General features: G+C 42.5%; 2 protein-coding genes across 5 annotated transcripts in view; one reads left to right on the forward strand and one right to left on the reverse strand.

Annotated features, from left to right (window-relative positions):
• veph1 (ventricular zone expressed PH domain-containing 1) overlaps nucleotides 1–15,467 on the reverse strand; it is a 93,571-nt gene that overhangs the window by 61,849 nt on the left and 16,255 nt on the right. The window lies entirely within an intron of this gene.
• ptx3a (pentraxin 3, long a) lies at nucleotides 3,879–13,243 on the forward strand. The gene is made up of 4 exons (XM_079678460.1): nucleotides 3,879–4,213; nucleotides 8,095–8,254; nucleotides 8,577–9,007; nucleotides 10,873–13,243. Exons 1-4 carry the CDS (start codon nucleotides 4,075–4,077, stop codon nucleotides 11,526–11,528), a joined length of 1,386 nt encoding a protein of 461 aa, XP_079534586.1. The 5' UTR covers nucleotides 3,879–4,074; the 3' UTR covers nucleotides 11,529–13,243.

Consider the following 15,467-nt stretch of genomic DNA (forward strand, 5'->3'; position numbering starts at 1 on the left):
CTCAGTGCTTCGTACACTAACCGCTGAGTCAGCACACACAAAGTGCAGCTGGACTCGTGTAGGTCACACATCTGCATGCCTGATACCGTCACCGTATACAGAATGAGATTCCTGGTTGTGAAGTCATCTCAAGAAGTCAAACTTTAAGCATTGGTCACTGCTTACGCATTTTCTGAAGAAATTGCTTTTGTTTTAACATCTAAAACTGCTGAGCTGTTTAGGAAAGGTTGCCAAAGAGAGGTACGACTCTTACTGAAGTTATAGTACTGTGTACAGTATGTCATTTCATTGATGCATTTCTCTTTTTGAGCAATTTGAAAGCATTTCCAAAACTGTCATTTTATCCAGATGACTTTATTGCCTCCAAATTTACTCAAACTGTTTTGCAAATTGGGATTAAGTCTTTTCTTTTATAAAGTATCTTTTATTACGGTGTGCACGCGTAATGGTGCTCTGTTCTAAAACAGAGACTTCAGCCAACTTCAACAAATGCATACGGGCTTGTTAAGTGACCTGATGCCTTTAAAACATTGTTTCAGGGTAAAATACTACAGTAAAGGCCTCTTCTCTAGCAGTTAATGAGTAACAGGCTGATTTGAAGGCAAGGTACCGGTAACTATATAATCCTTAGAAATACACTTTCCTGGGATTTTATCATGCTTTCTATCATAATAAATCCCATTTATCACCTACACAATGCAACAATCATTAACAATGTACATGCACACACACCGAAGTGATTTTGTTACTGGTCTGTCAGAGAAGCATGTATGATGCGGTGCCAGTTCATTTTCTCCTCAGATGGCAGTCATTAGGAAAATATCTATACCGCACACATGCACACATATAGGCACAGCCCTGTGTGTTTGCTGTTTCCAAGACGAAATATTCTGTTCATTCTCAGGTTCATATTAGTATTTTGTCCCTCTACTGGGACATGTCTCCATGTTTTAATGTTCAAAAAGCTCTTTATTTTTCTCATACTGCCTGTGCTGCAGCACCTCTTTTCACCCTCTGTCTGAAACCAGAGCCCAGTCTGCTCTGATTGGTTAGCTGGCCAGCTCTGTTGTGATTGGTTAACCACTTACATTACATGTCACTTGTTAGACGCTCTTATCCAAAGCGACTTACATACTCAATACTGTGGACAATCCCCACAGGAGCAACTTGGGGTGAAGTGTCTTAGGGACACAACGACATGCTGACTGCAGTGGGGTTTGAACCTGTAACCCCCTGATCCGAACACCAACACAACCACACGCCTCCGTGACATTAGACATGTCCAGCCCCTTATCCTAATACGTACAATGTGTTGGAGTTCTAGCCAATAGACACGCAAGTGTTACATAGTGATGTCATTATGTACAGAAAAGTAAACAATGAAAAATGAATCCAATACGGTCATATTTAAATCAATGTAATCATGTTTAATCAATATTGTGAGTAAAGTCCTCGGTTAATTTAGTACGTAGCCGTGTAATAAGCAAGATAATTATCATTAATTTAAAAAAGAACACCTTCAGTTGTTTGTGTTGGGATCCTGCTCAAGGCAACACACTATTAGTTGAATAAGTTAAACTAATATTGTGTTGCCTCATTTGTAGTTATATCAAGTGCTAATATAAATGAAGCAGCTCTGGCTTTTTCACACAGCCTCCGCTCTCTGTGTGCAGCTGTCTGGATGAAAAGGCTCCATGCAGACAACAAGCGAACAAGTGTGTGTTTCAGGAAGAGAACAAAAAACACACACAATGAAAAAGAGAGACACAGGCGGACAGAAATATGGAGGGGAGTGGGAACGGGACATGAGTGGGAGAGGGGGAAAATCCTAAAATGAAAACACACACACAACAAGATATACTGTCACACACACGTACGGTAAATACACACATGCTGAGACTGATAAATAATAAACAGCCCTAAAGCAGGAGAACAATAAACCCATTTAGAAACTCCTGACGTCTGGGATCCATTCAATCTTCCATCAACCCACACACACACACACACACACACACACACACACACACACACACACACACACACACACACACACACACACACACACACACACACACACACACACACACACACACACACACACACACACACACACACACACACACACACACACACACACACACACACACACACACACACACACACACACACACACACACACACACACACACACACACACACACACACACACACACACACACACACACACACACACACACGTCTCTGCAAGGGGCAAAAATCAGGAAAGTTTCTGCCCCCCTACCCCCTCTCTTTCTTTTTCGTGCTGCAGTTATATCTGATTACGACATGCGGGATACCTCCAGCGTCGCATTACTCACCGCCTCGCTGCTAGGCTGGAGCGCTGCTGTTAACTTTTCTAAACTTGTGAAAGCCATGTTTTCACAAGACGGGAGATTTAGAGGATATTTCCAACATGTTTGACTGTGAAATTTAAATGTTTTCACTTTTAAGAAATGACCTGGTCACAGGGCATACATAACCCAACAAGATTAAACAATGATAGAATGTTAGTTTAAGCTAAAACACTTAATAACAAATAACAACCCACAAAACAGAGAGGGAGTAGAAATGGAAAGGAACAAATAAAACAAAAATATAGATATTTTTATGTATGGATATTGTTAGTTATTATTACACTGCTTAGTTGAATACTAGATTCTGATTGGTAAATGTGGACATTCTAAAGGTTGTTAGTACCCATTGCCAAGGAGTATCATGTTATATTTGTGGAGAGCACTACACTTTAGATTCATGATGGCTTAAAGGTGGGGTATGTCATTTATTTCAGAAACACTTTTTGTTATATTCCATGGAATGCTCTTAACATCCCGATAGCAATGAATACATTAAATGCTTTGATAATAAATAAAAAAATATCATCTGTGGAAGCCGTAGTGCTGTAAAAAGCACGACCAATCATCTGAGCCGGCCCGGCTAAAATAACTGGATGGCCTACCTGCCTGTTAGCCTTGAATCTGTGCACAAACTTATCTCGTGCCCTCATTGGTCATGTGTGTGTTCGTGTGTGTTGGAGGAGGGGCTCTGTAAGGAAGTCTGAAGGAAGAGGCAGATTTTGTACTTTCAAATTCTAGCGCACTCGAGCTAGTTTCTCCAAAATTACATACCCCACCTTTAACTGTCCTAAAAGACAGGAATTCAACACTAAAGGGAACAGCAGAAGAAGACAGACAGACAGGAAGTAAACACTAACAGGAACATGGTATGGACTCTGCCTGTGTTTAAAGACTGGTTAATGGCAAAGACAACGTGAACAGACTTGGACAGTTACTGAAAACCTCTGTCAGTGCTGCCGTCACTTTAGGTTACTTTGCTATTGCTTTAGTTCCAGCCGCTGGTACACAGTGGAATGGGCTATTCTTTCTAAGCAGAAGTAATATGATCCTTTTAAGATCAATATTGTGAGTAAAGAAGTTGGCTTATTGAGTATGTATATGTGTAATAAGCAGGATGATGTGGCTGTCCTTAATTAAAAAAGACACTAATCTTATCTAATGTAATCTAATAACGGATTCATCATCAATTATCATACGTACATTAATTGTGACATCTTACCAGAGGGGCAGAGGGTGTGTGTGTGTGTGTGTGTGTGTGTGTGTGTGTGTGTGTGTGTGTGTGTGTGTGTGTGTGTGTGTGTGTGTGTGTGTGTGTGTGTGTGTGTGTGTGTGTGTGTGTGTGTGTGTGTGTGTGTGTGTGTAGAGCATGCCCCTCTCTCTGGTTGAACTACATACACTGCCGGGCTTCCTGCCAAAGGATTGCTCAGCATTTAACAAGAGAGAGGGGGAGAGGGGAGAGTCATAAGGGAGGAGGGACAAACACAGTGTGAGAGAGTGAGGGGGTAGAAAAGAGAGCTGTGGACCTGCTGAGCGGCAGAAGGTGAGAGACAGGGAGAAGCAGCAGAGACACACACACAAATAGACAAGCAGTTAGGAAGAGCTGAAACTTAACACACTCACTCACTCTCACTCATTCACTCTCACTCATTCACTCTCACTCATTCACACACATTCACTCAGCATGTTTCGGTGGACGCTCCCCCAGGCAGTGTGTGTGCTCTCGGCGTGTGTGTGTCTGGTTTTCACGTACGAGGATGATTTTGAGGTCAACTACACTGACACCTTCTACAATGAAATCGGCGATGGCGAAACACCAGAACGTAAGTGTTAAACCGTGTTGTGTGTGTGTGTGTGTGTGTGTGTGTGTGTGTGTGTGTGTGTGTGTGTGTGTGTGTGTGTGTGTGTGTGTGTGTGTGTGTGTGTGTGTGTGTGTGTGTGTGTGTGTGTGTTATCAGATTAGGACTCCCGCATGGACATGGTTGGAGTTTCATTTAATAATGGAGCATGGGATTAATTTCTTGGAGGATTCATGCATTGGGGTTGTGTGAAAGGTGAGCTCAGGACATTAGGATTCATCCTCCATTTATCATTAATGACCACAGTGGGAATCAACATTTGACACGCTCCTTAGACTGAAAATGTTGTCACAAACATACTGTAGGAGCATTAAAACTGAGTGGTTAGAACGTCAGTTGCCACTGAGATTTAAGTAAAAAAATTAACTATATGGAAGAGAGATAAAAAAACTGATAGATGGAGGGTAAATAGAGGAATATAGCAGGTTGCAGAATAGGAGAGATAAAGACAGTTACAATTGCTAGTTACCTGTACGAACATGTGGGCGTATAGATTCACACTTAAAGTATTAGCCAACAGAACAGTGAAGCTTACAAAGAAGAAATACAATCTGATCCTTTTACAACAAACACTATCTGCTTTTTTTTAGTTTTGACAAACATTTTAATCCTGCTTGTATTCCACTATTTTTGGTAATTTTAATTGATTTTGTAACAGAAATCTGATTACATATTTTTGTATGCAACTGTAAGGCAATATTTTATTTGTATCGTGATTACGTGAACTGGTTACATGTAGCCTGACTGCAGATCACACAGACTGTTGGCAGTATCAAAGAATATGCTGAGCCAGAAAGGTTTTTTTTGAAAGCTCGAGCCGCAGATATAACAGCATGAGTGGCTGCTCTGTAATCTCAGTATAGCATTATGAAACACTGCTCTCCACTGTTTTGGAAAGCATCCCCTTTTTGTGCGAGGAAAGAATGTTTTCAAGTGTGTACACAAATGAGAAAGTGTTTTGTACGGGCGCCTCAAACTTTGAATATGTTTGTTGTTTTAAACCTGGCAGGCGGTGTAATTACAGGCAGTAAAACTCTGCTCTGGGCACAGCACTGTGGTTAAACCTAGACAAATGAGTGCCTTTAACACACGACTGAGAATAGGAAAATAAAAGCACTTGAAGAAAAACTTAAAGAGTTTGTTTCTGCCTGCCAAAGCAAGAATAGGTGGTAGCAAGAAGAAGGAAAACGAAGAAACACGCACATGTTAAATCACTTTAGTTCCTACATGCTTAACCTTAAAAGTGGGGTAGGTAATTTTGGAGCAACCAGCTCGAGTGCGCTAGAATTTGAAAATACACAACCGGAAAAAATCTGCCACTTCCTTACAGAGCCCCTCCTCCAACACACACGAACGCGCACATGACCAATGAGGGTACGAGATTAGTTTGTGCACAGATGGAAGGCTGACAGGCAGGTAGGCCATCCAGTTACTTTAGCCGGGCCGGCTCAGATGATTGGTCGTGCTTTTTACAGCGCCACGGCTTCCACAGATGACATTTTTTTATGTTTTTTTTGTCAAAGCACTTCAGATATTCATTGCTATCGGGATGTTAAGAGCATTCCATGGAATATAACAAAAAGTGTATTTCGAGCTGGTTTCTCAAACGTACCTACCCCACCTTTAACCCATGTTACACCATACAGAAATTGTGGGTGTAATAAAAGGAGAAATATGAAAGCAGTAATACGGTGTACTTATGGTGTAATATGGGTGTAATGTAGAAAATACCAATCAATTAATGTTACACAATATAAATATGTGTTTGCCCAGTTAAGGGTTAAATATCTACATTTCTTAGTGGAATACAAACCAATGGGAGCAACGTAAGAAGGGTCATGACATAGTTAATTTTAAAATGAATGCCTGGCTAAACATGTGGTCGATAAAAAAGACAAGTAAGTGTTGGCTAAAGGAGGGCACAGGTTGTACTTCTACTACATTAAGTCATTTTCCATGTGTCTGTTTTCCACTGCATGTTGTAATGTCAACGCATGGTGTCTAGATTCATTCCTGCACTGCATTCATCACAGAAGTGGAAACTATTAAAGAAATAGAACTAAACAGGTAGTAATCCAGCAATGAATAAGTCGCAATCAATTCAAAATAAGAGATACAGTAGCATAATAGTTGTTACACGCCTTCAAACTAAGGAGGTCAAAAGGCTAAGCCCATTTCAAAGGTCATTTTACACTCTACTCCCCCCCAGATCCATCAAAATCCTTCATAATCCTGACAGACCTGACAGAGTGCACGAACACTTCTGTCTAAATTACTTTGAACCTTCGGGGACAGGCACCCAAAAAAAAAAAACCCTGCAGTCCTGTGATGAAACCGCTCTAGAAAACGTCTTTGGGTATAAACAGAGTGTGTGAGGTAAAGATGTTAATCAGAACAGTGTGTGTGACACATATTCCCACTCCCCAGGCTCTGCTTTATCTCTCCCCAACTCCCAGCAGCTACTTCCTTTACAATTCAGTCGAGGAAACGTTCTTCCCTTCAGGCAAGGAGCAAAGTGTTTTATGAGTCAATGGTGCTCCTTCTTTCTCACGTTCTTATCTCTTCACTAACATCCCCACTTCCTCCCGTTCCCCCATCTTAACTCTTCATTCTACCTGCTGTTCTCTGTGACTAAACATCCTGCAGGATTTCTTCTCTTCCAGTAAACCAAAACATGTTGGACCTTAACATTCCTGTCAAAGCTCCAGAGATGATAATAATATCCAAGCAACACCTGCCCTAGCATCTGGAAACACACAATTGTGTAATAAAGTGCATTACTCTCGTTTTTAAACCCACGGACAGAGGAATGCTTTCGGAGTTTAAATAGTCGTTGAAGAGCTGTGCTATTATTATCCATGGGACAGGGAAGATGAGGCATTGGGGAAAGAAATGTTTTTTCAGTATCAACGTAACCCAGGGATGTCCCGATCACCTTTTTTTGCTCCCGATCCGATTCCGATCATTTGATTTTGACAATTTGCCGATACCGATTTTTCCCGATCCGATCTTTATGTAATGCATTAAGAGAAAAAAAAGCATTCAAGTTGTCCCTTAAGGTTATTTTTTAAATTTAAATTGGATATTCTATCCAACATGGGTATAGCTTCTTTCTTTCACAGCAACATTGGATCAGTTCAGTTGTGCAGCATTGGATCAAAACAAAATAAAGCTTAATAGTAGCTCGTTAGCTTACTGCTACAATTAGACACTGCGCCCACTCTGTTGCCAGATTTGAGAGAAATAAGCAACCAGGTCTATGAAAACAAGCCCCAAAGAAGCAACACATACATGATGTTGTATCATTTGAAACCAAAACTAAGGCCTCAGGATGACTTTAAGACTTAAACATGGTCATTTTTGTTTTGTAACATTGAATACAAAATTTTAAAAAAGTATTTAAAAAAAAAAAAAGAAATCCTGATCCCCGATTTTTTTCTCCCGATTCCGATCTTTTGAAAATCACGTGATCGGCTCCGATCCCCGATCACGTGATCGGATCGGGACATCTCTAGTTGTTTGTACATATTTGGTTAAACTACAAACAAAAGCTGGTGTGTTCATAATGTTGCATCAATATTCTTTCTAATATTCCAGTTATCGTAACAACAACAAAAAACCTTCTCTACATAGTTGCTATTCACCTTTTGTAGCTTTGAACCTTTTTGTAGCTAGGGAGTCTTAGCTAGCTTCCTAAAAGTTGATAATGCTGGCGATGCTATGCAGAGTAACGGCACATGTGCTCTGACAGGAAGTACCAGGACTCAATAAGGCAAATGTGACAAGACGTTATGTTCGGTTTCAATATCTTAACCTTTCTCTCTTTTTACTATCCCTCTGTCCAGCCACGCCCACTCCAGTCCCTTGCAGTTCTCGGGACCTGACCAAATGGGACAAACTCTTCTCCATGCTGGAGAACAGTCAGATGAGGGAGAACATGATGCTGCAGTACGCAGATGACATCATCAAGGTGGAGATGGGGTCGCTGCGCGGGGAAATGCTCAGGTTGGTTTGGACAAAGGGATCAGAGGTGCGAGTTGTTACGCTCATTAATTCGTTTTTTTGATAGCCGCGCAAGTTAAGCTAATAAAATGATTTGACTCAGCAGAAATATGAACAGCTCAGGCATGGATCCGATTTCTAGCAGAGTACTCTATAATTATTCTGAATGTATCCTGTTTCTACAAGAGTACTCGACAAGTATCCTGAATGTATCTGCTTTCTTTAAATCTCATTTAGAGATAAGATTTAGTGCATAATGAGCCTTGGTTACTGAGAATGATACCTTCCAGAGGTTCACACTTGTTTCACTGGTTCTTCTGGTCAGGTTTGTAGCCCAGTATGGTGGTTCCTGTGGGGTTGCGGTGGAGACGGCAGGAAGAAGGATGGCCCTGCAGCTGGAGGGCCGCTTCAAAGAAACAATGGAGCGCTTCAAACCCAGAGATCAGACTTCTGCCAGGAATTCTGCCGGGACGTCCGACCACCTCGATGAGAGGCTGCAGCAGCTCCTCTCCGCAACGCTACTACAAGCTACCCGACTCGCCAAGATGGAGCACAGTTGCCTCAGGAACGGCCCACGAGCTGGGATGGGGATGGATGTTAAGACGGTATCCAAGCTCCCAGAGGCAGCAGGGAACCAGGAGCCACAGGTCCCATCCCGAGAGGGGGCTCTGGACGGCTTGCTGGCCGCGCTGCAGCAGACGAGGGAGGAACTGGGGGAGGTTCTGAGGTCATCGAGGCAAAGACAACTACCCGCAGGTGAGACATCCATCCTACAATCTGTGTGTCTGTCATTACCTCTACAACAAAACATTCCATCTTCATTTTTCTCGTCTGCTTTGACACATTCAGGTCAAGTTGCTTCTGAACGTCTAATCATGCAGCTTGTGTTATTTACAGCTTTTCCACTTATCCTGTCTGTCTCCAGGCATGTTGTCCTAACATATCCTTTTCCTTTCACTTACTGACATTAGTCTGCGTCGATACAGTCAAGTCAAGAGGAGAGAGGATGGGACAGAGGGCAGGAGTAGGATCAGCGCTATAATGTATTTCTGTTTGTTGAACAGTTTTTATACCCACATTTTGTTGAGTCATCACACAAGATAAAAAACAAATTGGGTCAAACCTTTAGTTCAGGCAGTCAGACTTTGTCCATCAATCTATAAGATTTGCCTTCAGCCTTTGTCTTTGATTTTTCATTTTAGTTTTAGACGCTTAAGGATAATAATGCAAGACAATAAACGCATGGAAAGAAAATGAGAGAACAGACGTCTTGTTGGACTGACCGTAGGCACAAATATTCTCCGATTTTCAGATGGCTTTTCTTTTAGCAGAGCTACTACTCTGATATACTGTCCATCCAAACAACAAGTCATAATAATGTTAAGTGTCACTGAGTGAGGAACCACTCATGTCAGCCGTCTGAAGCATGCACACACCTTTACAGTCCGGAATGTGAATCTGGCCTACATACAGAGAGCAGAGGGAGGGGTACTCGTTAGCCTGTCGCTACAAAAACCAAAGCAAACTAGGAAAAGCAGAACCAGATGGAAACCATCATACACACACACACACACACACACACACACACACACACACACACACACACACACACACACACACACACACACACACACACACACACACACACACACACACACACACACACACACACACACACACACACACACACACACACACACACACACACACACACACACACACACACACACACACACACACACACACACACACACACACACACACACACACACACACCATGTTCAGCATGTGCAGCATGTGCAGCACGTTCAACCTCTTATTTTCCTGAGTGGCAGAAACCTGAGACAAATGTAACATCAATAATAAGGATCTACAGACTGAGAGCAGAAGAGAAGGACAAGCAGAGGGAGAGAGAGATGAACAAGTACAAAGTAAATGACGAAGGTTAGGTTCCTCCTACAGAGCTCATAAATTCAAAATGCACAAACATTGGATTATGTAATGGCAGATAAATTACCCGGGAAGGACCCCTAAAAGGAATACACAAAATGCTTTGCAGTGTAATTCATGTACAGGGACCAGACAGAAAGAGAATGAAACAAAGCAGAACAAATCCATGAACCTGACCACCCACAGAGGGGTGTGTGTGTGTGTGTGTGTGTGTGTGTGTGTGTGTGTGTGTGTGTGTGTGTGTGCGTGTGTGTGTGCGTGCGTGTGTGTGTGTGTGTGTGCGCGTGTGTGTGTGCGCGCGTGTGTGTGTGTGTGTGTGTGTGTGTGTGTGTGTGTGCGTGCGTGTGTGTGTGTGTGGGGGGGGGTTTTCGTGGGGGTAGGGAAAAAAACTTTCTGATTCATGATCTCATCACCTGAACTTCTGTATCCAAGATTGCCACCTTGTGTGTGTGCACCAAATGGCTTTACAAGCATTTCAAATCCATTTTGCGCAGAGACATTCGTAAATATAATAGGGTGGTGCAGGAATGTTCTATAAATTATGTTTCAATGCAATTTCAAGCAACGTGGAATCATCTGACCACTGTGAGAGTTAGCTTTTTGTGAGAGGAATTGATGTTCTTACTGTTGATTCCAATTCAGTGACCCTATCTCCTCTTGTTGCTGTTTAGGCTGTGAGATGGCACTCCTCTTCCCCATGCGTTCCCGTCGAATCTACACCTCCGTGATTCCTGAAGTCCCTCTGTCCATCTCCTCCTTCACCGTCTGCATGTGGGTGAAGCCGACCGCCGTCTCCAACAGAACCGTGCTCTTCTCCTACGGGAACCGCCGCAACCCTTATGAGATCCAGCTGCTGCTCGGCCAATCCTCCGCTCTCTTCACCATCGGAGGAGAGGCTCACCTGGTGGAGGCTCGGGGGGTGGTGAGTGGATCGGAGTGGATCCACCTGTGCGGGGCGTGGACCTCCCAGCAGGGCCTGGCGACGCTGTGGGCGGGCGGGAAAAAGGTGACCTCCACACCTGGGGTCGCTGAAGGACACGTTATACCCGACGGAGGCTCCCTGCAGCTGGGGCAGGAGAGGAACGGCTGCTGCCCCCTGACTCCCAGCGGCGGCAGCGGGGTGGCCGGGTTCGAAGAAGGGTTCGATCCCAAGCTGGCGTTCGCGGGGAAGATGACGGGAGTGAACATGTGGGACAGGCTGCTTTCAGAGAGGGAGATTACCCAGCTGGCTTTGCGGGAGGGCCAGGGCTGCGAGCAGAGGGGGAACGTGGTGGCGTGGGGGGCGACGGAGATGGTGCCACACGGAGGCGCTCAGTTCGTCAACTAACAGATTCACACTCCTCGTGAGGGATGAAAGGTCACAATTGTGAATATGAGCAACATCGTAATAAGCTTTAATGCTAAAACTCAACAGAGCATCTAACTGCTTATATCACCTCTGTCCCTTTAGTTACAAGTTTTGATTATGTTTTAGTTTTTTTCATCTCAATTATCATAAATCTAATGCTGCGATGGACTTTACTGGACATGTTCAGATGAGAGAAAACTAATTTAAAGAGGCCCTATTGTGTCTTAGGGGGTTTTCCCTTTCCTGTTGTGTGTTATATACGTTTGTGTGCATGTACATGGTCTGCAAAGGCTACAGTCCCAAAGTCTATCTCCCACCCCCCCCCCCCCCCCCCCCCCCTTCCTGGAACTACTCCATTGGACTTCTTTTTTTACTTCCAGAACATAGTGACATCACTATGTAACACTCACGCTTCTATTGGCTAGCGCTACAACACATTGTACGTGATGGGCTAAGGGGCGGGACATCTCTAAGCTGTTGACCAATCACAACAGAGCCAGCCAGCTAACCAATCAGAGCAGACTGGTCTCTGGTTTCAGACAGAGGGTGAAAAGAGGTGCTGCAGCACAGGCAGTATGAGAACAATAAAGACCTTTTTGAACATTGAAACGTGTAAACATGTCCCAGTCGAGGAACAAAATATAAATATGAACCTGAAAATTAGTATAACATATCCTCTTTAAGGGAAGTTTATTTTTGCAGAGTGACCTTTTGAACTAAGGCCACACACACACACACACACACACACACACACACACACACACACACACACACACACACACACACACACACACACACACACACACACACACACACACACACACACACACACACACACACACACACACACACACACACACACACACACACTAGCCAACAAAAAGCTTAGACACATTGTATTGTGAAAGGCGATGTGCTGTATTTACCAAAGACTCAATTAGACTGCAAAAAAAACAAAGAGTGTTTTGTTAAAGCGGACTGGTTCTGAGCCAGTGAACGGAGTAATCAGCAGACAGGCGTGCAGGAGAGGAAATGAGGTGACACAGATTTACAAGAGATTATCTTGTAACTGTAGAGTACTGATGCATTCGCTCTCTTTCTATCTAGATGCGTATAGAAGCTCAATAATCAATGCAAAACCTGTTAATATAAGAAACATATGTTTTCTATCCCCTTTATGATTAAAAGCAGATACTAATGTGTTAATGGTGTAGTTCAAAATACCGATATTACTGCTGTTCTCGCTTTCATCTCAAGCATGGAAACCAGCGACAGCTTCAAACAACAATAAATTAGGGACTTATTGTTTATTACATTTGTGCAAGCTTTTTCATGCCCTTACATTTCCATGTTTACATTTATATGAGTTATATAATTCCTGTTCTACTTTTTTCAGTGGTTCTCATTTAATTTTAGGGTAATATATGTGTGTTTTTTGGCACCGCATAAAGCAATAAGAGTAAAACTGTAATATTTCTAATGTGAATTTGACTTTTTTGCTATTTGATCAAATAACTGAGGACAATGTTTACACTAATCTTTAAGTTATCTTGTATTATACTGTAAATCGTTTTCTTTTATGTTTCTGTGTTATTCTTGTGAAAAGGTGAATGTATTTTTGTACATAAATATATTTTGTATAACATGACTGGATGAATGGAGAGTGAGGACTGAATAAACAAGTTATAATATAATCTCTTGCTTGTAAGCAGTGTTTTTTTTTTATTTCAAAGTCATTCAAAAGTTATTCAAATGCAATAAACCTGCAACTGTTTCTGAATTAAATAAGTACCAACGTTTAAACTCCAGTCATAAAGATTCTTTACATAAGCAAAGAAATGCATCAAATCAACATTCCCCCAAAAAACAGGTTTTGGGGGTCAAATCACTGAAACATTGAAATAATGTAGCAGGAAACAATTCTAATTATATTAAAGAGGCCCTTTTATGCTTTTTTATGCCTCTCTGTCCTATAGCGGTGAGCAGATCATTGCAGCATTACCCATAATCCCCTCTGTTTCAGCCCTGTTTCCAAAGTGTTGATTCTCTGTCTGTTACTTTAGATGAAAATAAGGAGCCCCACCCCACGCCCCTCTGAGAGAGATTTGGTTTCAAATAACTCAATGGTCCTCTAGGAGGAGATTCAGGTGATAAGGTGGGGGGGGGGGGTTTCCTTGGTTGGTGATTGGCTAATGGTTACACAAGACAAAACATCGTTATGACATCATAAAGTGGCCAAAATCTGATCAGCTCATTTTCAGACAGGTTTTTTTATATAAATGGATCAGGACAAAAAGAGAATCTTTTTTCCTAAACATTTCAGAATCTTTTTACACAGAGGGGACACATGTTGATGTAGAAAAGATATGACAAGGTGGATTTTGCATAATAGGTGATCATCTTTGGCTTCTCTAGCAAAATATGTCCTCTTTAAGAAACCTTGTTTGAATAACACAGATTATGATGTAAATTCAAGACATAGATGCTGTTCATGGAATCTCCCAAAACCATCTCACTGAAAATATATCTGAAAGAGCAGATACTAAGCATGTAAGTTGATTTTGGGCTAACACATGCTTTACAGTTTCCTGAAACCCATCCAGCTATATGAAATGTAACATGTTTCACCTGCAGCTCTGCAGAGTCTCCAACTGTTTCTGAAACTGTGACCTGTTAGTGCATTCTACCTTTCACACTGACTTCCATCAAAACCACCCTCCCTGAAGTCTAATCACTCTGCCTGGTCCTAACCTTACAAGCCAGAGTACAGTAACTACACATGTTACACAGCAGGGGAGAAAGTAAATAACATACATCTGACAGACGACACATACCACACTGCAGTGTTACCATAAGATCAGATTTTACTGTTAGAAGGAAGGAACTATGCTTATAGGGCGTAAGTAATGCCATATGTGTGCAGGTACTATTGTGAGAGAGTGTGTGTGTGTGTGTGTGTGTGTGTGTGTGTGTGTGTGTGTGTGTGTGTGTGTGTGTGTGTGTGTGGTGTGTGTGTGTGTGTGTGTGTGAGACATTTGATAATTACCATGGCCTGTTGCGGCTTACTGTAGCAGGCTATAAAACCTTCATGCCGCATCCTGCTCCTAGAGCTTCCTGTTACTAGTACACACACACACACACACACACACACACACACACACACACACACACACACACACACACACACACACACACACACACACACACACACACACACACACACACACACACACACACACACACACACACACACACACACACACACACACACACACACACACACACACACACACACACACACACACACACACACACACCCTCGTAAAACTAGCTACACGCTCTCTAAGCTGAAAGATATACGATGGAAATACAGCACGTAATGTGCCATCACAAATAACAGACACACAGTCCATCCAACCAGCTAGCTCCTGTGACCAAAGTTTCATCTCACCCCCCATCAACCATCCCATTACATCAGCTCACTTCCTGAACAGAGGGGCTGCTGGGAGACACAGAGCTCATCTGTTATTGCTTCAACAAACTGTGTGTGTGTGTGTGTGTGTGTGTGTGTGTGTGTGTGTGTGTGTGTGTGTGTGTGTGTGTGTGTGTGTGTGTGTGTGTGTGTGTGTGTGTGTGTGTGTGTGTGTGTGTGTGTGTGTGTGTGTGTGCATACAGTCAGTCTTGTGTTTATGTTTTTTCCAAGAATGTTATACGTTTTTGACCATTACCGACACTATGAAGAATCGGTTTGTTCATTAAGGTCCTTGTTTGGTTCGTATAGTTGCACATGATGATGCACATGATGGACTTCATGTAATAAAACATGTTTATCTATACGCCTACTGCCTGAATTTGCTTTACCCCCACCAAACCCTGTGTGTTTGTTATATTTCTGCTCTACCTATCAGGCCCACCATC

The sequence above is a fragment of the Notothenia rossii genome, assembly GCF_949606895.1.
Source record: "Notothenia rossii genome assembly, chromosome: 4".
Classification (NCBI taxonomy): Eukaryota; Metazoa; Chordata; class Actinopteri; order Perciformes; family Nototheniidae; genus Notothenia; species Notothenia rossii.